The sequence below is a fragment of the Aedes albopictus genome, chromosome 2 (assembly GCF_035046485.1).
Source record: "Aedes albopictus strain Foshan chromosome 2, AalbF5, whole genome shotgun sequence".
Classification (NCBI taxonomy): Eukaryota; Metazoa; Arthropoda; class Insecta; order Diptera; family Culicidae; genus Aedes; species Aedes albopictus.
In genome coordinates this window covers 331,646,679-331,665,327 of record NC_085137.1, presented here as the reverse complement: position 1 = coordinate 331,665,327, position 18,649 = coordinate 331,646,679, and the positions used below count along the sequence as shown (strand labels likewise).

General features: G+C 35.3%; 1 protein-coding gene across 3 annotated transcripts in view; it reads left to right on the top strand.

Moving 5' to 3' along the window:
* The first annotated feature begins 2,793 nt into the window (after positions 1–2,793).
* LOC115258208 (uncharacterized) overlaps positions 2,794–18,649 on the top strand; it is a 54,918-nt gene continuing 39,062 nt past the window's right edge. Inside the window, exons 1-2 of one of the 3 annotated variants that reach the window (XM_062848871.1) lie at positions 2,794–3,543; positions 17,393–17,808. In XM_062848871.1, the coding sequence (XP_062704855.1) occupies positions 17,682–17,808 (127 nt within the window). In that variant the 5' untranslated portion in view covers positions 2,794–3,543; positions 17,393–17,681. The remainder of the gene's footprint in view (positions 3,544–17,392; positions 17,809–18,649) is intronic. The other 2 variants (XM_062848873.1, XM_062848872.1) reach the window with 2 other exon arrangements.

The following is an 18,649-nucleotide window of genomic DNA, read 5'->3' as shown; positions in this document are numbered from 1 at the left end:
TTTTATGTAAGTTCATGTCATACTGATCAACTTTGCCAAAAACACCAACTTTCTAAGTTATCAGCATTCTAGCCTATGAAATTTCTAAAATTTGCATGTTCACTAGCGCCGCCTAGTGGCAGAATTGCAAAACAAGTGTTAATTTTTATGTAAGTTTATGTCATTCTGATCAACTTTTCCAAAAACACCAACTTTCTATGTTATCGGGGGGAGCGACACTAGTTTTTCCAAGCCGAAAAACCCCTAAAAAAGTCAGAAAAAGACGAAAAAACCGGTAAACGCCACCTAGTGGCAGAATTTTGAAACAAGTGTTTATTTTTATGTCATACTGATCAATGTTGCCGAAGACACCAACTTTCTAAGTTATCAGGGTTCTGAGCTATGGGTTTTCTAACACGCCATTTAGCCTTGGTTTTATCATTATCATATATAATCTTATTCAATAGAAATATTTTTTGTGTGTTCAATGATCTAAAAACTCACTTTTATTGGCGTTTCGGACATTTTTGTGTTTAACAATTTGTTTGAAGCTTAAAAATAACTAAACCTGTGACTAGATTGCATTTATACTACTCATGGTTTACTTGGCATCATGCAACATGGTAATATATCTGCAAAAATGTTGAACTAATTCACACAAAACAGTAAACTTTGAACGCTATTTAAAAAAAAAATCATCAAATATCATGTCGGTGAAAAAAATTTACATGAAAGCTTATGCATTTTTTAGGTGATCGCCGATGAAAACACTTGCCCGAACTTGCCCGACTGCAAGAACGTCCTATATACATTTTGCGTGATTTTCAGGAACTTTCTATAAAAAATCAATGCATATTTAGTTTTTTCCAACTAATTTCTTTGATTTATGTTTAATTTTAGTATTTTTCATTATTATAACTCGAAAACGGACATTAAATTTGTTTACAAACGTAATTTAATGAAAAAACTCGATTTTAAGTAGGCGTTTTATAAAACGGCTAATATCTCAAGAACAATAGGCTTTTGAAATTTGACGTCTTCGGCAAACTTTTTTAGCATAAACAGCCGAACAACTTTGCCGAAGACACCATACCGCTAAAATGAAAGGTGGCCAAAATGACTTATAGGACTTTTATGCGAATAACGTAAGAAAAATATGCTACCGTTCAGAATATCGACCTTGTTCATAGAAATATTTTCTCTGAAGACACCAAGTGTGGATCTCGACATCTCGACGAGCTAGAGAATTGTTCCATGTATTTTCAATCCTGCCCCAGTGTGCCGTTAAAGATCGAACATCTTCTTCACCCCCACTCAGAATATTCTTTCGTTAAACCTCAACGAATATGTTTCGTAAAACTAATTTTCATAAATTGAAAGCAATTTGCGTATAATGTACGGTCCATTCGTACCACCATGCTGAAACAATACAAATGGAGTAGTATCATGTACGAAATCACGAATCCGACACGCGGTCAACTTGCTCATTCGTAGATTTTAGCTCCAGCTGTGTAGGATAAAATAAAACATACAAATGTCAAACGTTTTTTACTAACCATGCGTAAAAAGAAAATTGTGCTTCGTAGAATGCAACAAAGTTTTGCAGTCATCACTGACGATTGAATGGATCGCAGAGAAAACAAAGCAACCTGTTTTCATGAGCATATGCCGGTGCGTGTGCGAGAAGAGGAAAGGAAACATGCACTCGGTTGGACGTAAAAGTTATTTATAAACATAACCAAAGTGGAAAGCGTTCTGGTTGTTTTCGGATGGTTTCAACAAGCGCCCACAGATGGGTGGTTAGCACTGGTAGGTATCAATCAGAAGATACGTGATTCGAAGCCTGTGATATCCAAGTGGACGAACGTGTGGTATTTTTTTAAGCATGTTTATTGTCATTCCGACAAAAAAAAAGAGACAGAAAAATGTGTCGGAGCTTTTCGTTGCTGAAAACAACGAATTGCATTTGTAAACATGACGAGCGATTTCGTACAATGAAACAAAATATATTTTCAGTGCCCTCGATCACTCATTCCTCGGCACGGGTCGCTTGACACCTTGAATTGGGGTTAGTAGTCCTATTCTTAGCCGACGACTGTCAAACACAACGTGACACATCACATCCTAACAAGAGGTTCACCGGTAGCCGAGAAAGTTAGAAGGATGCATCCGGACAAATTCCAAACAATGATAGACTTACGAATATGCAGGCAGTCAGACAGTTCCTGAGCAAGCCCTCTGCACTGTGTCCCAAAGAAAATGGACAGTTTCGCTTCGCTCGGGACTACAGACAACTCAACAAGGCTACAGCACCAGACCGCTACCTGTTGGAAATAAAAACAAACAAGGCTTACGTTCCAATTCCCAGGCACTGACTAATCTCCAGATGAGGAAAGAGGATAACAAAATATTACGGCACCGTGTATAACGAAACATGATTGTACTTCCACCTCAATAGCTGTGTATGTGCGCCCCTAACTGTACTACTTAATTTTTTTTTAAGCACGTTATCGAAATCAGCACTTAATTATGGATGAACAGTTTTGGTCGTTGGTAGAAGTTCACGAATTTCGTTTTATTTTATAAACTAGTTCTATTAGTCAAAGTTCGGCTACACAAATAAAAAGGAATGTGTTATTTAAATATTTATAATAGTTCAAAATTTTACCCAATGAGGAAAGAAATCAAAAGTGTTTAATGGTATACACCATTCATCGGAAAAAAAAAACCCTTATCCAAAACCCTCAAACCGACATCCGAACAACTAACACCGTTTGGTTCTCGACGAGCACTCCGCGGATATAATTGTTTGATTTCCTGGGACCGTGAACAGCAATCACCAGCGGTGGATGGCCGGACGGAGGTAGCTGCTGTGGTGCAAGAGCTGGCATGCCGGGAGGGTGAACTGCGACCGACGACATCCAGCACGCGCGCTGAGAAATGGTACCAATACACGAAACGAGCCTCCTCCTTTCTGGTCGTCGTCGGTCGGTCGGTCGTTGGTCGGTGCTCCTAATAGTTCTGAAGTTGTTTACTGTTACAAGGGTTCTCGCTACATGTGGGCCTCCTTCCGACCTCCTTTAGGTGCTATGTACCAAGGCTCCCACAGCAAGTGGAAGTCACCCTTTGTGTTGGGCGCGCGCTCTTGGATACGGTGTAGCATGAGGTGTCGACCGGTACTTGAGGTGCCTTGCCTAGAAGTAGTGACGTAGATTACCTACCTCTCGGCGAGGGAAGTGGAATGAGTTCGGAAGTGGCACGGCAGGGCTCAGGGCTGTTGGTGGGAAATTAAGGATCCGAGTTCCAGTGAAATCGCCTGGCGTGGTGTGGACTTTGGTCAGTTTTGTTGTGACCGCGATTCGAGACGGTAGCCAAAAGGTGATGGTCTTCTGCGAGGAATAGTTAATTTTCATGGTCATTGGTGCTGATAGGCTAATGAATTGGTACTAGAGTGAAAGTGCATTGGGAGTGTTACATGAAACCAATTCCAGTGTGTTGTTGGTAATATTCAAGTTTGTGTAGAGCAAATCAATGAATAGCAAATAAGGCCCCGGAAAATTACCGGTATGTATAAACTATTTCTGAATGTGCAATTAAATTAATCATAATGAACGTCTTGTACCGACTTCTCGAATCCTTTAAGCAGTATACCCTTTATTGAATGAGTGTAATCAGTTTTGTACCTTTTAATTCCGCCCTCTAATGCTTAACTGACACTAAGGAAGATTACAAGTGGTAGTTTTTTTTTTATCTGTATTTACGAGATTTTTGGCCCTAGGCTAGTTTATCTCGGGGCCCACGCTTTACTTCCTTTCTGAAGGAAGAACTCACATTTTGTAAGTTGATCGGGAGTAGGATTCGATCCCAGGTCCTCGGCGTGATCGTCGCGTACTTTAATCATCACACCAGGTAGTGGAAATACGTGTATCTGTCAAATGATAAGCATTAAAAGGCGAAATTAAAAAAAAAATCATTAAAATGATTACACTCATTCAATACATAATGAAGGTATTAAGTGATTAATATCAAGAGAAATAAAAAAAAAACAACCTAATTATCTAGGGTGATTTCTTATTCCGTTTTAAAATGTTTGGCTTCTAATTTGAAACTGGTAAAATCTAGTTGCAAGGGAATAGAAAAACTGTTCTGTTGTCTCCTTCTAAAATCTAAATTCTGACACCCACCTCATACCCACCGTAATTTTTCAGTAGTCAGACAATACATAATAAATAACGATGGGCGTGATGTGGCGAGTAGAACGTGTTGGAAATTGGACTGAAACAAACAAAACCAAATTTCTCCTCAAATGACTGCGTAGGGATTCACAGGTGGGGATTGACTCCTACTCTCTGGTTTAACATTGAGGCAATTTTCACAGTAATCTGAGGAGAAAGTTCCAGTCAAATCCTTGACTCAATACTTGAATAAACACTTCAATGGATCGATGAGAAATTTCTTGAAGGTGTTTCTTAAAAATCCTAGAAGTAGATTTTATTGAAATAATTGCCAACATTTTTGAATAATAAAAAAGATGAAATTATTTTGAATGATGTAATAATAAAGAATTTCTAGATTTTTTAAACAATAGTAGAGTGTAGGGCCCATATAGCCGAGGCGGTAAACGCACGGGTATTCAGCATGACCATGCTGAGGGTGACGGGTTCGATTCCCGGTCGGTCCAGGATCTTTTCGTAAAGGAAATTTCCTTGACTTCCTTGGGCATAGAGTATCTTCGTGCCTGCCACACGATATACACATGCAAAATGGTCATTGGCAGAGGAAGCTCTCAGTTAATAACTGTGGAAGTGCTCATAGAACACTAAGCTGAGAAGCAGGTTTTGTCCCAGTGAGGACGTTACGCCAAGAAGAGAAGAGGAGGAGAGTGTAGGGTTGATAAAAACCATTCGGAATGACGGTTTTGGAGTCATTGCCGGAATCTTTAAAAAGTTTACTGGTATGATTTTATAAAGAAGGTTTGAAATATGTTGAATGAATTACAGAGTTTTTTTTTGTAGGAAATTATAACAGAACTATTGCGAAAAGAAATGACTGGTGAATGATGTTTATGGTGAAAATAGCTTTTCCAGCAAATGTGTTTTTAGCAGAATCACTAATGAAATTTTCGAAGCAGATTTTAGAGGTAGAATGAATTCGGGGCTTAGACATACGTTTGAAAGTTAAATAACTGTGAAATCTGCAGGTTCAGCACCTTGTGTATTTTCCGTACTATCGTTTTCAACACCCATGATCTTGAATATAATGACAAAGTGGAGGACCTCCTCTGAAAGTGGTGTGCATACACTCTATATACGGTTGAATGGAAGAATGTACGCATATGGAATTCACTTTGTAGCCCAAATTCATAATCATATACAAAGTTTGAAGTTAGTTTTAGTTTTCAAAAAAATCATGAGAATGTTAAAAATGAGTTGAGATTCCTAAAACCGTTATTCGACCTCGAAGATCCATGCGATACTCAATTGTTTGACATTAAACTGGCTAGTTAGCTGCTAATTGAGCTGCTGCCGTCAGTAGTAGCTGCCAAGACAAGTATAGAAATGGGCTATCAAATTAAGATTACGATGAACTGGATACATTTTCTCATGTTTTGGTTGTTGATATTTTCAAAATCAGTTCCCATACACACTTAGAGGTAGGATCAAGGTATCTCCTGATTGTTTTTTTTTTTTCTAGGGGAAGATATTTTAAGTTTTTCCAAAAACCATTTTTTAGAAATTTTGTTAAGAACTGGTTATTATAATAAATAAGAAAACTATTTTCAACCAGGAAAAAGGCAGAAGATGCCTTGATCCCTCTACTAAATAAGTATGGAAATCAATTTTAACCCTTTATAGGGCAGTGGCAACTATATTGCCACCTTATACACATATTTTTTTCTGTTCGTTTAGAAAATTTTTACAACTTCTGTTTTAACTGATGGACACATTAGGCCTTTGTGAACACTCATGATTTTTTTTGAGCCATAACAAATATGAATGGGCTTTTTTAGAACAAAATGTCTCTCCAAAAACATCCATTTTTGAGTGCATGAAGGTTTATAAGCTCGATATTCTGTTATGGTGAGCGAATTGAAAATCGAATGATGGGGAATGAAAGGCCTATGTTCCTTTTACTTGTGGACAAAATTTCAACTTGATTGCTTCATTATTATTAGAAACTCAGCCTTTTGAAAAAATGTACTATAATAAATGGGCATGTACTAAAATTGCCATAACGTCCAAAATAATTGACCAATCGAGTTCAAATCCACACAAGTAACTCATGAATATTAGGGCAATAACCTTTCAAAAAATCAGCATGATTGATTAACGCATCACAAAATAACAACATTTTAAACTTTGTTGACAAAAAGTTGAAATTTAGACCATTTTTTTTTCATACAAAATCGACCATTGAATTTTTTGAAAATAAAAACGTTTTTGTTCATTACACCACATGTATTTTATATTCCAATGTAGAACGAGTGAATTTCGTGCCTGGTTCTCTCGGCCTTACAAAGGGTTAAAAAAATATCTCTTCGTTATTCAATAAAAAAAAAAATAATCTAATTTGTGAAATGCATCCAGTTTCACCTTAAGATTAAAATTCTTTTTGAAAAATTTCTGAAACAATCATGAATTTTAGTTAATAGTTAATGCAAACTTTTATGCACAAATGGTTTACCCTACGTAAATAATTTCAACGTTGGAGAAAAACCACTAAAATGCCCACATTTTGGAAAGCCGAAATTCAGTTAAAAGTAAAATTACCTATCCCTACTAAGAAGAACATAGAATTTTGTATCAGTCCTAAAGTTGTCTTTAGTTAGTTTAGTTCATCAAAAAGTGCTTCATTCCGGGGTTCTTATCAGCTGTTAATTATCTTTTAAATGTAACTGGTTTTTATTAGCGAATCCCTGCAGACTAATGAAATGAAAATAAAAAAAAAACAAATAAAATTAAACGTAATTAACGGCTAAATTACTGCAAGAATTTTGTAAACACTGCTTCTGGAAGAATAAGAGTTTGTTGACGATGTTGCAAAATTGATTTCTGTTTGACTTAATTTCTTGGATGATCCATTTTTCAAAAAATCCTGGCCAAAAATTCTGGCTGGATTTATCAAACCATGCTGCATAAAGTTCAAAAGACAATGAATAAAAAAATGATGTAGAAATAAGTTTCACGAAGTTCAGCAGTTTTTGTTCTTTTTTATACACTTCATCTCATTCTCCGTAACCAATGCTCCGATTTATTCAAAAATGTTTTTCCAACTCGCTAACAACTTGTATTCTGAATATACGTAGAGAAATATTTTTTCAATTGTACTTTTTGGTTATACAAATAATTAATTCCACATTTTTGGAGTTCTTGCGAAAATTTAAGGAGATCGTCCCGTGAACTCGCCAATAATACAATTTTCACAATGGGATACAAAACCGAATTCGAAAAATATTATTATCTGCTTTCTATGCATGCCAGCGCTTCTTCGAAAAAGCATCATTTTAATAACTCATGCTCTACGAATTTCTTGTGATCTCGTAAACGTAACAAAATAATCTCAGTGAGTTTCTCAACTTCTGGTGCCCCTATACATGTAAGTTTTTAAGAAAACCACCAAGAGGGCATTCATAAATGATGTAGCATTTTTAATGAATTTTGACACTCTACTTTCCTTTCGTAGTTTATTTTCCCATACCTAATACATGCTTTGTAACAAAATCAGAGACGTTCAAAAATTTTTCCAAGGATTCCTCCTGAAATTTACCCAGGAATAGCTTCATGGATTCTTCTAAGAACACAGCACAAAGGTCGGAAAAAAATCAAGTTTGGCTAAAACTATTTTTATGTGTTTAATCGAAGTTATAGGTTGTCTAGATATGTTATATAGTATTTTTAATGTTTCAAAAGGGGTATTCAAAAATCATGTAACTTCAAAAATTTCAAAAAAATGTATGATTCAGTAAACCCCATATTTTTTGCGTTTTTTATTAGAAATACAACTTAAATTCAATTAACTGATCAACTTTCGCTTCAAATCAATCAAGTTTGTTCCAAAAGAGTCAAAAAATGCGGGAAGATAAATTTTATTTCAGTTAAAAATAGAAAAATAACGTAAAATATATGAAAAACATGACTTTTTTAAATCGCTCTAACTTGAAAAACTGCAAATTTCTGCAAAATATTTAAACGTTTTTAAGCAGCCCTAAGCATGATCTTCAAGATGTAATATTCAAAATTGCGGCAACACGTGACGACATGGACCGTTTTTTAACTTAAAAATTACCGAAATTTCTAAATTACAATATATGAAAATTTGAAAAGTTTTGAGACATATTAATTTTGTATCATACGTCCATTCAAACTGTCCAACAATAAGATTTCATATGCTGGATAACATGAAACATATATTCCATTCTCAAAATATCAATATTTTAATTTCTTCAAATGATTCATTTTTAAATATTATGACTTTGGTCACTTTGGCAGTGAAAATTTCATTGAAATTCAAAAGCTGGTATATTTTTAATCGAGGCTCATAAAAGTACAATACATTAACTTTATTATAAGGGGAAATACAGTATAAAAACATCAAAATTCGTTTTTGGGAGTTTTGGCCGCTCCTTTGTATGGAGCCCGACCAATTTGCACAGGCGAAGGATTCATTTTCATTCGGTAATTATCTTCAGATACTGCTTGAGTAAATACTGCAGGCATTTTGTAGTGATTCCACAAGTGATCCCAAAAGAAATATCTTTAACAATGCTTCCAGACAATTTAAACTTAGGTTGCTTCAAATATTGCTCAATGAATTCTTTCGAGAATTTCTCCTGGGACTCCTCCGGAAATTATTTTTGAAATTCATCAAGAATTTTTTCAAGAACTTCAATAACCTTCCATGGATTTCTAAATGAAAATCTATAGGGATTTCTTCAGGAATTCCGCCACACTGGCTTTTAGCATCCACGAATTTCTACGGAAATGAGTCTAAGATTTCTCGAGAAATTCTAAAATCTTCCATTGATTTGTTTGGAATTTCCTCGAAGGATACTTTAAAAATCTTCCAGGAATTCGTTTATAAATATATGTGCCCTGGAATTATCTAATAAATTTCTCCTGGGTATCCTTCAGAAACCCTTGAAAAAATATTTTAGAAAATCTTGCATGAAATTGTTCCAAGGATTACTTCAGAAGTCCCCAAGTATTCTTTCAAAAATTTACTAAGTATTCCGTCAGAAAACCTTCCACCTAAGAAATTTCGAAATTTCCTTTAAAAAATATATTGAATTCTTCAAAAATCCATTCAGGGATTTTTTTCTGAAAATCCCCCTTTAACAGTTAATATTGCGATCCCTTAAAGCTTAAAAAAATCCAGGGAGCTGAAAAGAATCTTCCTGAGATTCATTTTAAAATGCCTATTAGAATACATTTCCATGGATTCCTTTAGAATATTCCTTAAGCACAAATTCCTTAAAAAATCCCTCCACGGATTCGTTTACAAAATCTTAGAAGCATTTCTCTGGAAAAACTTCTGGGGATTCCTTCAAAGTTCCAGAGATTCCTTCAGAAATAATTTCAAAAATTCCATAAGAAAATCTTCCATGGATTGCTTCTGAAATTTCTGCATGGATTAATTCAGGGATTCCTTTCCTCCCGAAACCGTTTCTTTTATATTTTTATCGAAGAAATTATTGCTTGCTTTGAATATTTTTCCATAGAAAATTTTACAAAAGTAGCTTTAAAAAATCCTCTACAGATTCCTACAAAAAATCTCGAATGTTTGTTTTGGACTATCTTTATATAATTTCCCCAGTAGAGAACGTCATCCAGATATTTCTTTAGAGATCTCACCAGGAGCTCTTTCGGAAAAATATCTAGGGATTTTTGAAGAAATTGAAAATTTTTCAGGGATTCCATTCTAAAAGCCTTCAACAAATTCTCAAGTATTTTTCAAGGAAATGTTGCATGGGTTCCTCTCGAAATTTATACAACGACTCCTCTGTAAAACCCTTAATGAACTTACCCGCCAATGATTCCTTAAAAAATCAGAATTCTTTCAAAAACTTTCTTTAAAATTTCCTTAAAACAAGAATCCATAAAAAAATCAAGGTCCCTCACATTAGGATATTCCATTAAAGTTTTTTTTCTATGGTATTTCTACTCCAGAATTTGCTTCAGATATTCATCAAGTAATTTGAACAAACGTTTTTTTTTCCAAAGACTACTTAAGAAAACCTCTCATGCATTCTTTCCAAATTTTCTCCACAAGTTTTTTTTAGAAATTACTTAAGACTATATTTCGAAAAGTTCTAGACGGAAAGATCTTTCTCAGTAATTAGTCCAGGAATGGTCCAGGAATACACACTAAATTTGAAATGCCGGGATCTCAGCATTTTCTCAAACTTTCGCCGAGATGCGCACAGCCGAGCATTGCCGAAATCTCAGCAACTTTGATAACTCATTACTGAGATTCGGAAAATCTTTTGCTGAGAATTAGCTAACAAATGCAATTTTTACTGATATATCAGTTTTTGAGTTTGCTGAGTACTCGGCTGTGCGCAGAAAGCCGAGCCCGCGATTATTTTTTAAGTGTGTAGAATATTTCAATATTTTTATAAGTTTCCTGCAGACATTCCTTCGGCTATTCCTGAAAAAAAAAATATTTATAAATTTCTCCTAGGATTCTTTTAAGAGTATCCCATGAATTCATACAGAAAATCTTTTAGGAATTCCTTTAGACATTTTTCAGGAGATTTTTCAGTCATTTTTCCAATTATTCCTTTTTTGTTACTTTCAGAAATTTCTCCAGTACATAGTTTCTTCAGAAATTCTTCCAGCTTGAATGTGCCCAGGAATGTCTTCATTGATTCCTTCATAGCTTTTCGCATGATTTCTTTCAAATGTTCTAGTAAGAATTCGAACAAGGATTTCTGTAGAAATTCACATAAGCAGCGTCCATGAATGACGTATCATTTTTTAGGCGACTTTTCACTCCTCTTTCCCATCGTAACATATTTTCTCATATCTAATACATGACTCGTCACACATTCCCAGATTCCCCCCCTCCCCCCTAAAATGCTACGTCATTTATGGACGCTCTCACAAAGATTCTTTCAGGAATTCGTCTGGGTACTTCTCTATGAGATTTTTCGGAAAATTTAGAATTTGTCCAGAAATAATCGATAATCAATTTGAACCAATTGACACAACTTTTGGAATGTGGTGAGATAGGTATAGTATCTACCCGTGTACAACATTTCAAGTCAATTTGTTCAAAATTGACTGAGTTATAGTGGAAAACAGACGAATATAGAAGCCACCGCCCAAGTAGCGCGATACCCTATGACACATTCTACGGGCCCCGTATCATCAATACCAATTTTTCAAAGTTGAGTTATGGCATATTTGACATTTTTATCACATTCTACAATACTTTTGCCATCCAAAAATGTATTCGACATGATATTAGTGTGACAATAAATATAAATTGAACGACGATCAAGATTAACATTAAAATCGTGATTTTAAGTCTTTTAGGCACACTTTTCATCCAAACTGTCGTATTTTAAACACCAATACACTGATTTTTCAAAAGTCTTCAATCATTTGTACATAAATGTATGAAGATTTTTTAGCATAAAAAGATTTTTAATCGGAAGACTTTACAACTCTGAAATATAGCTGATCATAGCATGGGTTTTTATTGCGTTGTAACGTCACGAAAAATCATCATTTTCAATTTTTGTTCAAATACGGAAAACGTTACAAATATGAAATTTTGTATGCTCTTTGTACTCGAAAAGACCTTTCAAATGAGACTAAAAGAAAGTAAATCGGTTCACGGAAGCCTGAGTTTCACCTGGTTGAAGTTTGCGTTGTAACGTCACGAAAAAAAGTTCTGTGGAAAAGACCAAATCTTTCTGGCTTGGACGGCTTCTGAATTGGTCAAACGTAGTTCTATATTCAAAACAGTTTCGTTCTCGTTGTGTATGAGCTCTTTTTCGAGATATCGTTCATAAATTACGTACCATTGCCCGTTCATAAACTACGTAGACTTTTGAAGGACGGGGGAGATGGTGTTTGGCCAAAATCTCCGATGTAATTGTAATACGATATTGTAAATTTTTTCAATCGTAATAAAATACCACTTAAACCGAAAATTTCTGTGATATCAGTGGTCAACAAACGAAACACTGACGAAATTACAAAAATATTAAGTTGGTCAAAGACTTACAGTTGATGGATAGTTTGAGTTCCACCAACAGGCGGCGCTGAAGAACTTACCAATTTTAAATTTCATACATCTCAGGACGCCTATTACATAGAAATACGATTTCTTCGGCAAAGTTGTTGGTAAGTAAATGACTTGCAGTTGATTTACCAATAGATGCGAGTTTTTGCCACTAGAAGTCCATTTTGCAAAAGCAGGCAAGGGATTAGAATTTCTTGAAAAGTATTCTACAAGCTGGAACTTTTTTCACTTTGGACATCTTGTATTCAAATCAAATTGTAATCAAAGATTAATATATAATTCAATATATAACTTTCAAAATTTAATTTGATTTGATTCACTTATTCCTTAGATATAAGAGTTAATAGAACAACAGTCAAGAATATGATTCTGCTTAAAGCACTCCATCTTTGTGTAGAGCTAACCAATCAAGTCCAATATTGTGGAAATTACAGATAACAAGATCAGGAACTATCAGTCAAAATTCGAGAATATTTGATATATTTTACAAAAAGTTACGGCTTGTTGAATATGTTTTGGGTAATTAATAAAATTGCAACTACAGTGGTGGTAGTTGCAACTTTTGAAAATTTGCAACTACCACCACTGTGTGGCAGAAATTAATACCATACGGCAATTAAACTGAAAGTCCTTGATCTACCAAACAACTTTAATGAAGCAATCAACTTTCCAATTAATCACGATCCTGAGATAAGTTATACTAAAAACGTGTTTGCCCTCTAACGCCTCCTAGTGGAACGATTTGAAATCATACGGCCCATCAATTGAAAGTTCTTGACCAGCCAAACAATTTTGTCGAGGACACCAACTGTCTAAATAGTTAGGATCTTGAAATATATGGGATGGATATTACGTCAGTGTTACATCTATTTTTGATATAACAAGAATCGCCGACAAACAGACGTAACACCTACGAAATTGAAATTCATATATCTCAGGACTTTACTTAGATTTTAAACTTTTAGAATGTTGATGTCTTTGGAAAAGTTGTTTATCTTGTCAAGAATTTTCAGTTAAAAAGCCGTTTGGATCAAGTTTCTAACTGACTAGTGGTAGTTGAAATTTTGAAAAATTATGCACTTTATATTTATTCAAAAAATATTCAACATGTTGTAACTTCTTATAAAGTACCCAAAGATTTTGCCAAAACAAAGTTTCTCAACTAGTCAAAATTTGTTGAAAACTTTTTAAGAAATTCTAAACTATTGTAAACTTTTAATTAGCGTCGCCCAGTGTGTCGGAATCTCACATCCAATAGTAAATCAGCTGTAAGTTTTTGACTTATCAAAGAGCTTTGCCAAAGACACTAACTCTCTAAGTAATTATGACTCTGACATATATAGGATGGATTTTTTTTTTGTCAGAATTAGGTCGATTTGTCTCTGCAATCACAGAAATTGATGCCCCTAAGTGGTATGAATCAATGACATTGCATAAATTATTGAAAAAATGTTTAATTCGACGGCGTGATCAGTTATATGCTGGAAAATTTTAATATCTGGCGGTGCAAAATAATGGATCTCAGCGCGCTAGTCTTTGGAACAAAACTAGAAGAATATGGGTGATACTAAACCGAACATAAGTGCCGGTGTCATTAACCTTCATGAAGGAGTATTCATACTATTGATAGCAATAATTTGCCCTCCCCCCCCAGCCCTTTATCACAAAACGGATTTTCAATAGAATAAAGTTCCCCTTGAAGCAGTGAAGATAATGCAATGATATATTCACAAATTCGGATAAATTTGGCTGATTATTCTGATTCTAACATGATGTGGATTTTCGTGACGTTACAACGCGAGCAGAACCCTGTTTGAAACTGAACGGGCGTTGTAACGTCACGAAATGTAAAAGTCGATTATCCAAAAACAAATCCGAAATTTAAATGTTTTATTCCATTAAGTTGAAGAACAAACCAATAAATTTCAATGGTGGAAAAAAAATTCAGAATATCATAAAAATCCGAGCTGATATTTGAAGATGTTGGTAGCGCGTTAGAGAGGGTCGGATTCTAGCGCGTTGTAACGTCACGCTACAAATACGCATTTTGAACACGTTTTTCTAATGAAAACTAAATGTTCAATAGGTCAAATATATCAGAAATTTTACAAGGAATCCGAATATGAAAAAATATTTTGAGGTTTACGCTCGTTTTCATGAGTTATAGTGGAAAATCTAACTACGAATGCGTCAAAACGTTGTAACGTCACGGTAGAATGTGTCATATAGTAAATCTTATAGAATTTTGTTTAGAAATCTCTGAAGATACTTTCCAAGAAACTTTTACAGGGTTTCTCCGTGAACTCCCATGAATTTTATCAGCCGTTTCCTCGAAATGTTTTTGAAGAATTGGAGAAAAAGAGATTCCTTTAGGAAGTAAATCAGGGTTTTCCCAAGGCGATCTTCAAATATTCTTCTAGGATTTTTTTTCCAAAAAATCCTCCTTCGATTGCTTGAGTATTGTCCAGGGATATTTCAAGAACTCCTTTAGAGGCTTCTACCCGAGCAGAAGAGAATAATAACAGCATAACAAAATGCGTTATTTTGGCAAAATAACTGCATAATGGACCCGAGTAGCACACATGTTCTACATAGGTCTATGCAACTCTTATATGACCAAATTCAGTCATATAGGAGTTACATAAACTTGTATAGAACTTGTGTGCTACTAGGGGAATTAGTTATTTTTATGTTATTAACATAACATATTGAGTTATAAACTTGTCTGTCATAAGCGGCAAAATAACAAGTCACATAACAAAAATTTGTTCCTGGAAAATCAATATAATAACATGTTTTGTTAGTGTCAATAACAACTTAATAACAGTGAATTTGGGAAATATTTCAATAACAAATTTTGATATTTAAGAGTTATTGATAACATCCCGAAAGCAAAATTAGTTATGTGACTTGTTATTTTGCCGCTTATGACAGACAAGTTTATAACTCAATATGTTATGTTAATAACATAAAAATAACTAATTCCATTATGCAAAATAACGCATTTTGTTATGCTGTTATTATTCTCTTCTGCTCGGGGTTGGCTGAGAATGCTATACATATTTGGACCAGCATGTGAGAATAACGGAACAATCATTGCGAACTTAAGTTTCTCTCTTCCCTCATAGGCGTATTTTAAACTATTCATGTAATCTTTAACCACAAATAGGTAGATCCGACTTCATCCTCTAAAACGACAGGGAAAACATGTGAAAATATAAAATATTCCTGAAAAATTCCATTCAAAACCATCTACAATTTTGGATTCAGCTGTCTGTATCAGCTTCGTTCAAACAAGTTTACTAAATTAGTTTGACATTTTTATAATTGAAATTCTCATGTCAAATGCGGAATTTGGAACGTCCCTTTCAAACCCCACCTTCAATATCGTCGCTATGTTCACGGTTCGATGTATGTAGGGTGCTGCGCCACTTGGGCAGTGGCTGATATTTTGGGAACTTTTCAGCTACAACTCAGTCAATTTCAAACCTCGCGGCGCCCAGCAGGGACTTGATTTTGTACACATTACAGCACCTCCACGTCACGTAATATACCACACCTCTTAACAAATATGATACCGTAAGCATAACTCGCGAAATACTGTAAATAACGTTGTTGAATGACGTAGGATTTATTTCAAAACTTGTTTAAGTTTTTATAGCAATAGCATAAAGTATTGGTACACTCTCAATAATACAATAATAATCAAACTTGTTCCACAACAAAATGTAATATTGAAATATTATTTAATGGCTGTATACCAATAGCTTGGTCATAACAAAATAAGATTGTCCAACAAAACATGTTATGAAAACGTAATGCCTTGATAATACAATAATAACAAAACGAGATATAAAAACAGGTTTTGTAATTTCGTAGTTATTAATTTGATATTCCCCTCTGCTCGGGTATATAATTGCAACTAGAGTTGTCTTCATAAATTTGTTCAGAAATTCATTTGAAAATTTCTTCAGGGCATTCTTTAAAATATCTTCAGAGATTCATTCACTATTTCAACGAATTCGTCATAAATTCCTCTATGTTTTTTTTTATCATAGATCGTCCGTTTCAATGTTTCTTTACAAAAAAAAAAACAAAAAAAAAAATACCAACCCAGCGCCGAGATAGAACGCTCAAACATTGCTAATTACTTTTTGATACACTCCTTTAACAACTTTTAAAACTCTTATTATAAGGTTGTATTTATAGTTCAGAGTGCGTGTATTGCACGCAGTGGTTCAACTCCCTCAACAAAAAAAGCTGTACATGTTAGCGTTTTGACCTAAATTAGTGGGCGACATGTAAAACAGGAAAATAATTATCATAAGGTCAGTTTTCGATCCGCAGTATTTAACACGACGACGGCGCAAAAACCATTGTTGGTTGGTACATCAACCATGTCAAACTGACCCTCCAACGACCGAGCGAGCTCTAATTGCGAAGCATTCCAGGGATTTTCCATTCGCGGTCATTAATTTTACCGCACGAGCCTAATCTCGTGACCACTTTTTGCCACCCACCTGCCACGAGTCATCAACTTGTACCTACCTACCTAGTACCTAGGTAATGAACTTGTTGGTCAGCGTGGTTGGACCGTCACCGTTTTGCGTCCTATGATGGATTCAAACTTCCGGTGCATGATGTGCACATTTAAAGTGAAATGACGTGGGTGTTGTTGCTAGGTTGTTTTCAAGGAATGAAAGCATTGAAACGGACTGTAACAGTAAGCCGAGTGTAACTGTTATAATATAGAAAATAATACATGATACATAATAAAACATAAACATTAGAACACAGAACATAGAAGCTGGAAGATGCATTACTGCTTCTAAGGGTATAACCTTCTGGAAAAATTAACGCCGTCAAAATAAAAACAATGGTCATATAACGAAGGAACGCTCCATACTCACAGCGAACAACCTCCTAGTTCATTGATCGGGGAATTCCGCGTGACTCACGCCATATGATAAGAATCAATTCTGTCGAAGGGTAGGTAATTTCCCACCCACACACCTTGCAATCAAAACATAATCGACAGGTGGCACGTGGTCTCAGCCAACCTCCTGTGCGGTGGGCTGGCCGTTGACCATCTGCGGTGTTCTTAATTTGGACCATGATTAATTCACAATCGATTTTCTCTTTCCCCTCCATTCCGTTTCAGAAGCCATCCGAAATCATAAAAACCGCAGCCAAATTGGCCGAGTGATCGGAGCCGATAAAATCAGAGAACCCTTTTCTCGTCGAAGAACAAACTGGGTAAACCACAAAAGTCAAAAAGGATCATCGAAAACGACGTTTGTGAGTGCAGAAAAACACAAGTGAAAGTGAAATTTCAGAAATTTTCACCGGAGAACAGTTTTCCCCCTTGCACCTGGAGCACAGCGAAACAGGAAGTCAGTGAACGACCGGTACAGATTCGCAGTAGTAGACGGAAGAAAGATAGAAAAAATATGGGTTGTGCAAGCAGTTCGCCGCTAATCAACGGTGGTGGCCCCGGTGGCATTGTGGAAACGGCGAAGGAAACAGCCAGCAAGACGGCGACCGAGGTTCTGCACGCCGGGGAAAGTGCAATTCACGGTAAGTGGCCTAGAGCAGGCGTGAAGTGGGAAACTTTGAAGGCGTGCTAGAAGGACGGAAAATAAATTCGAATTACTTAGGAGAGTTTTTCCTACTCAGTGTGGAACGGCGGAAAAACGTAATCTCTTAGTTGTGTTAGAGTTATTGAATGGGGTTAAATGGATTTCAAATGAGATGGCAGAATGTGGATAAGTGGATAGGTTGACGTCAAATTGTGTTTTATAAGCAACAAATATGAACAGGTATAAATATAACAGGCTACAATGTTAGCTATTGAGCAAATTTATGATGTCCAATATGTTCAATCCCTAAAGTCTTTTAAATTTAAAATTATTGAATTAGATATCATGGTATAGGCCATATTGCCACTGCTGTAAAGGTGTATTGACTGCAATGAGGGTGATGGGTTTGATTCCCAGTTGGTCCCGGAGCTTTTCGTAAAGGAAATTTCTTTGACTTTCTTAGTCTAGTCTAGTCTAGTCTACACATACACAGCCATCACTTGGAAGAATCCTGGAAAATGATAGACTCGACTACTTCTATCATTTTTCTTGTCATAAAATCGGATTTCGTGCACATGTAGAGTATGGATCAAGGTATCTTCTGTTTTTTTTTTTTTTGCAGTGGAAAATGTTTTTCGTTTTTACAGAAACCATTTTTGAACAAAATTGCACAAAAAAATGGTTTCTGCAAAAATGGAAAACATTTTCCACCTCTAAAAAAATTCAGAAGATACCTTGATCCATACCCTACATGTGCACGAAAACCGATTTCGAAAATATTGCTTCGTTATTTTATAAAAAATCAAAAACCGAAAATATGAGAAAATGCTTCCAGTTTC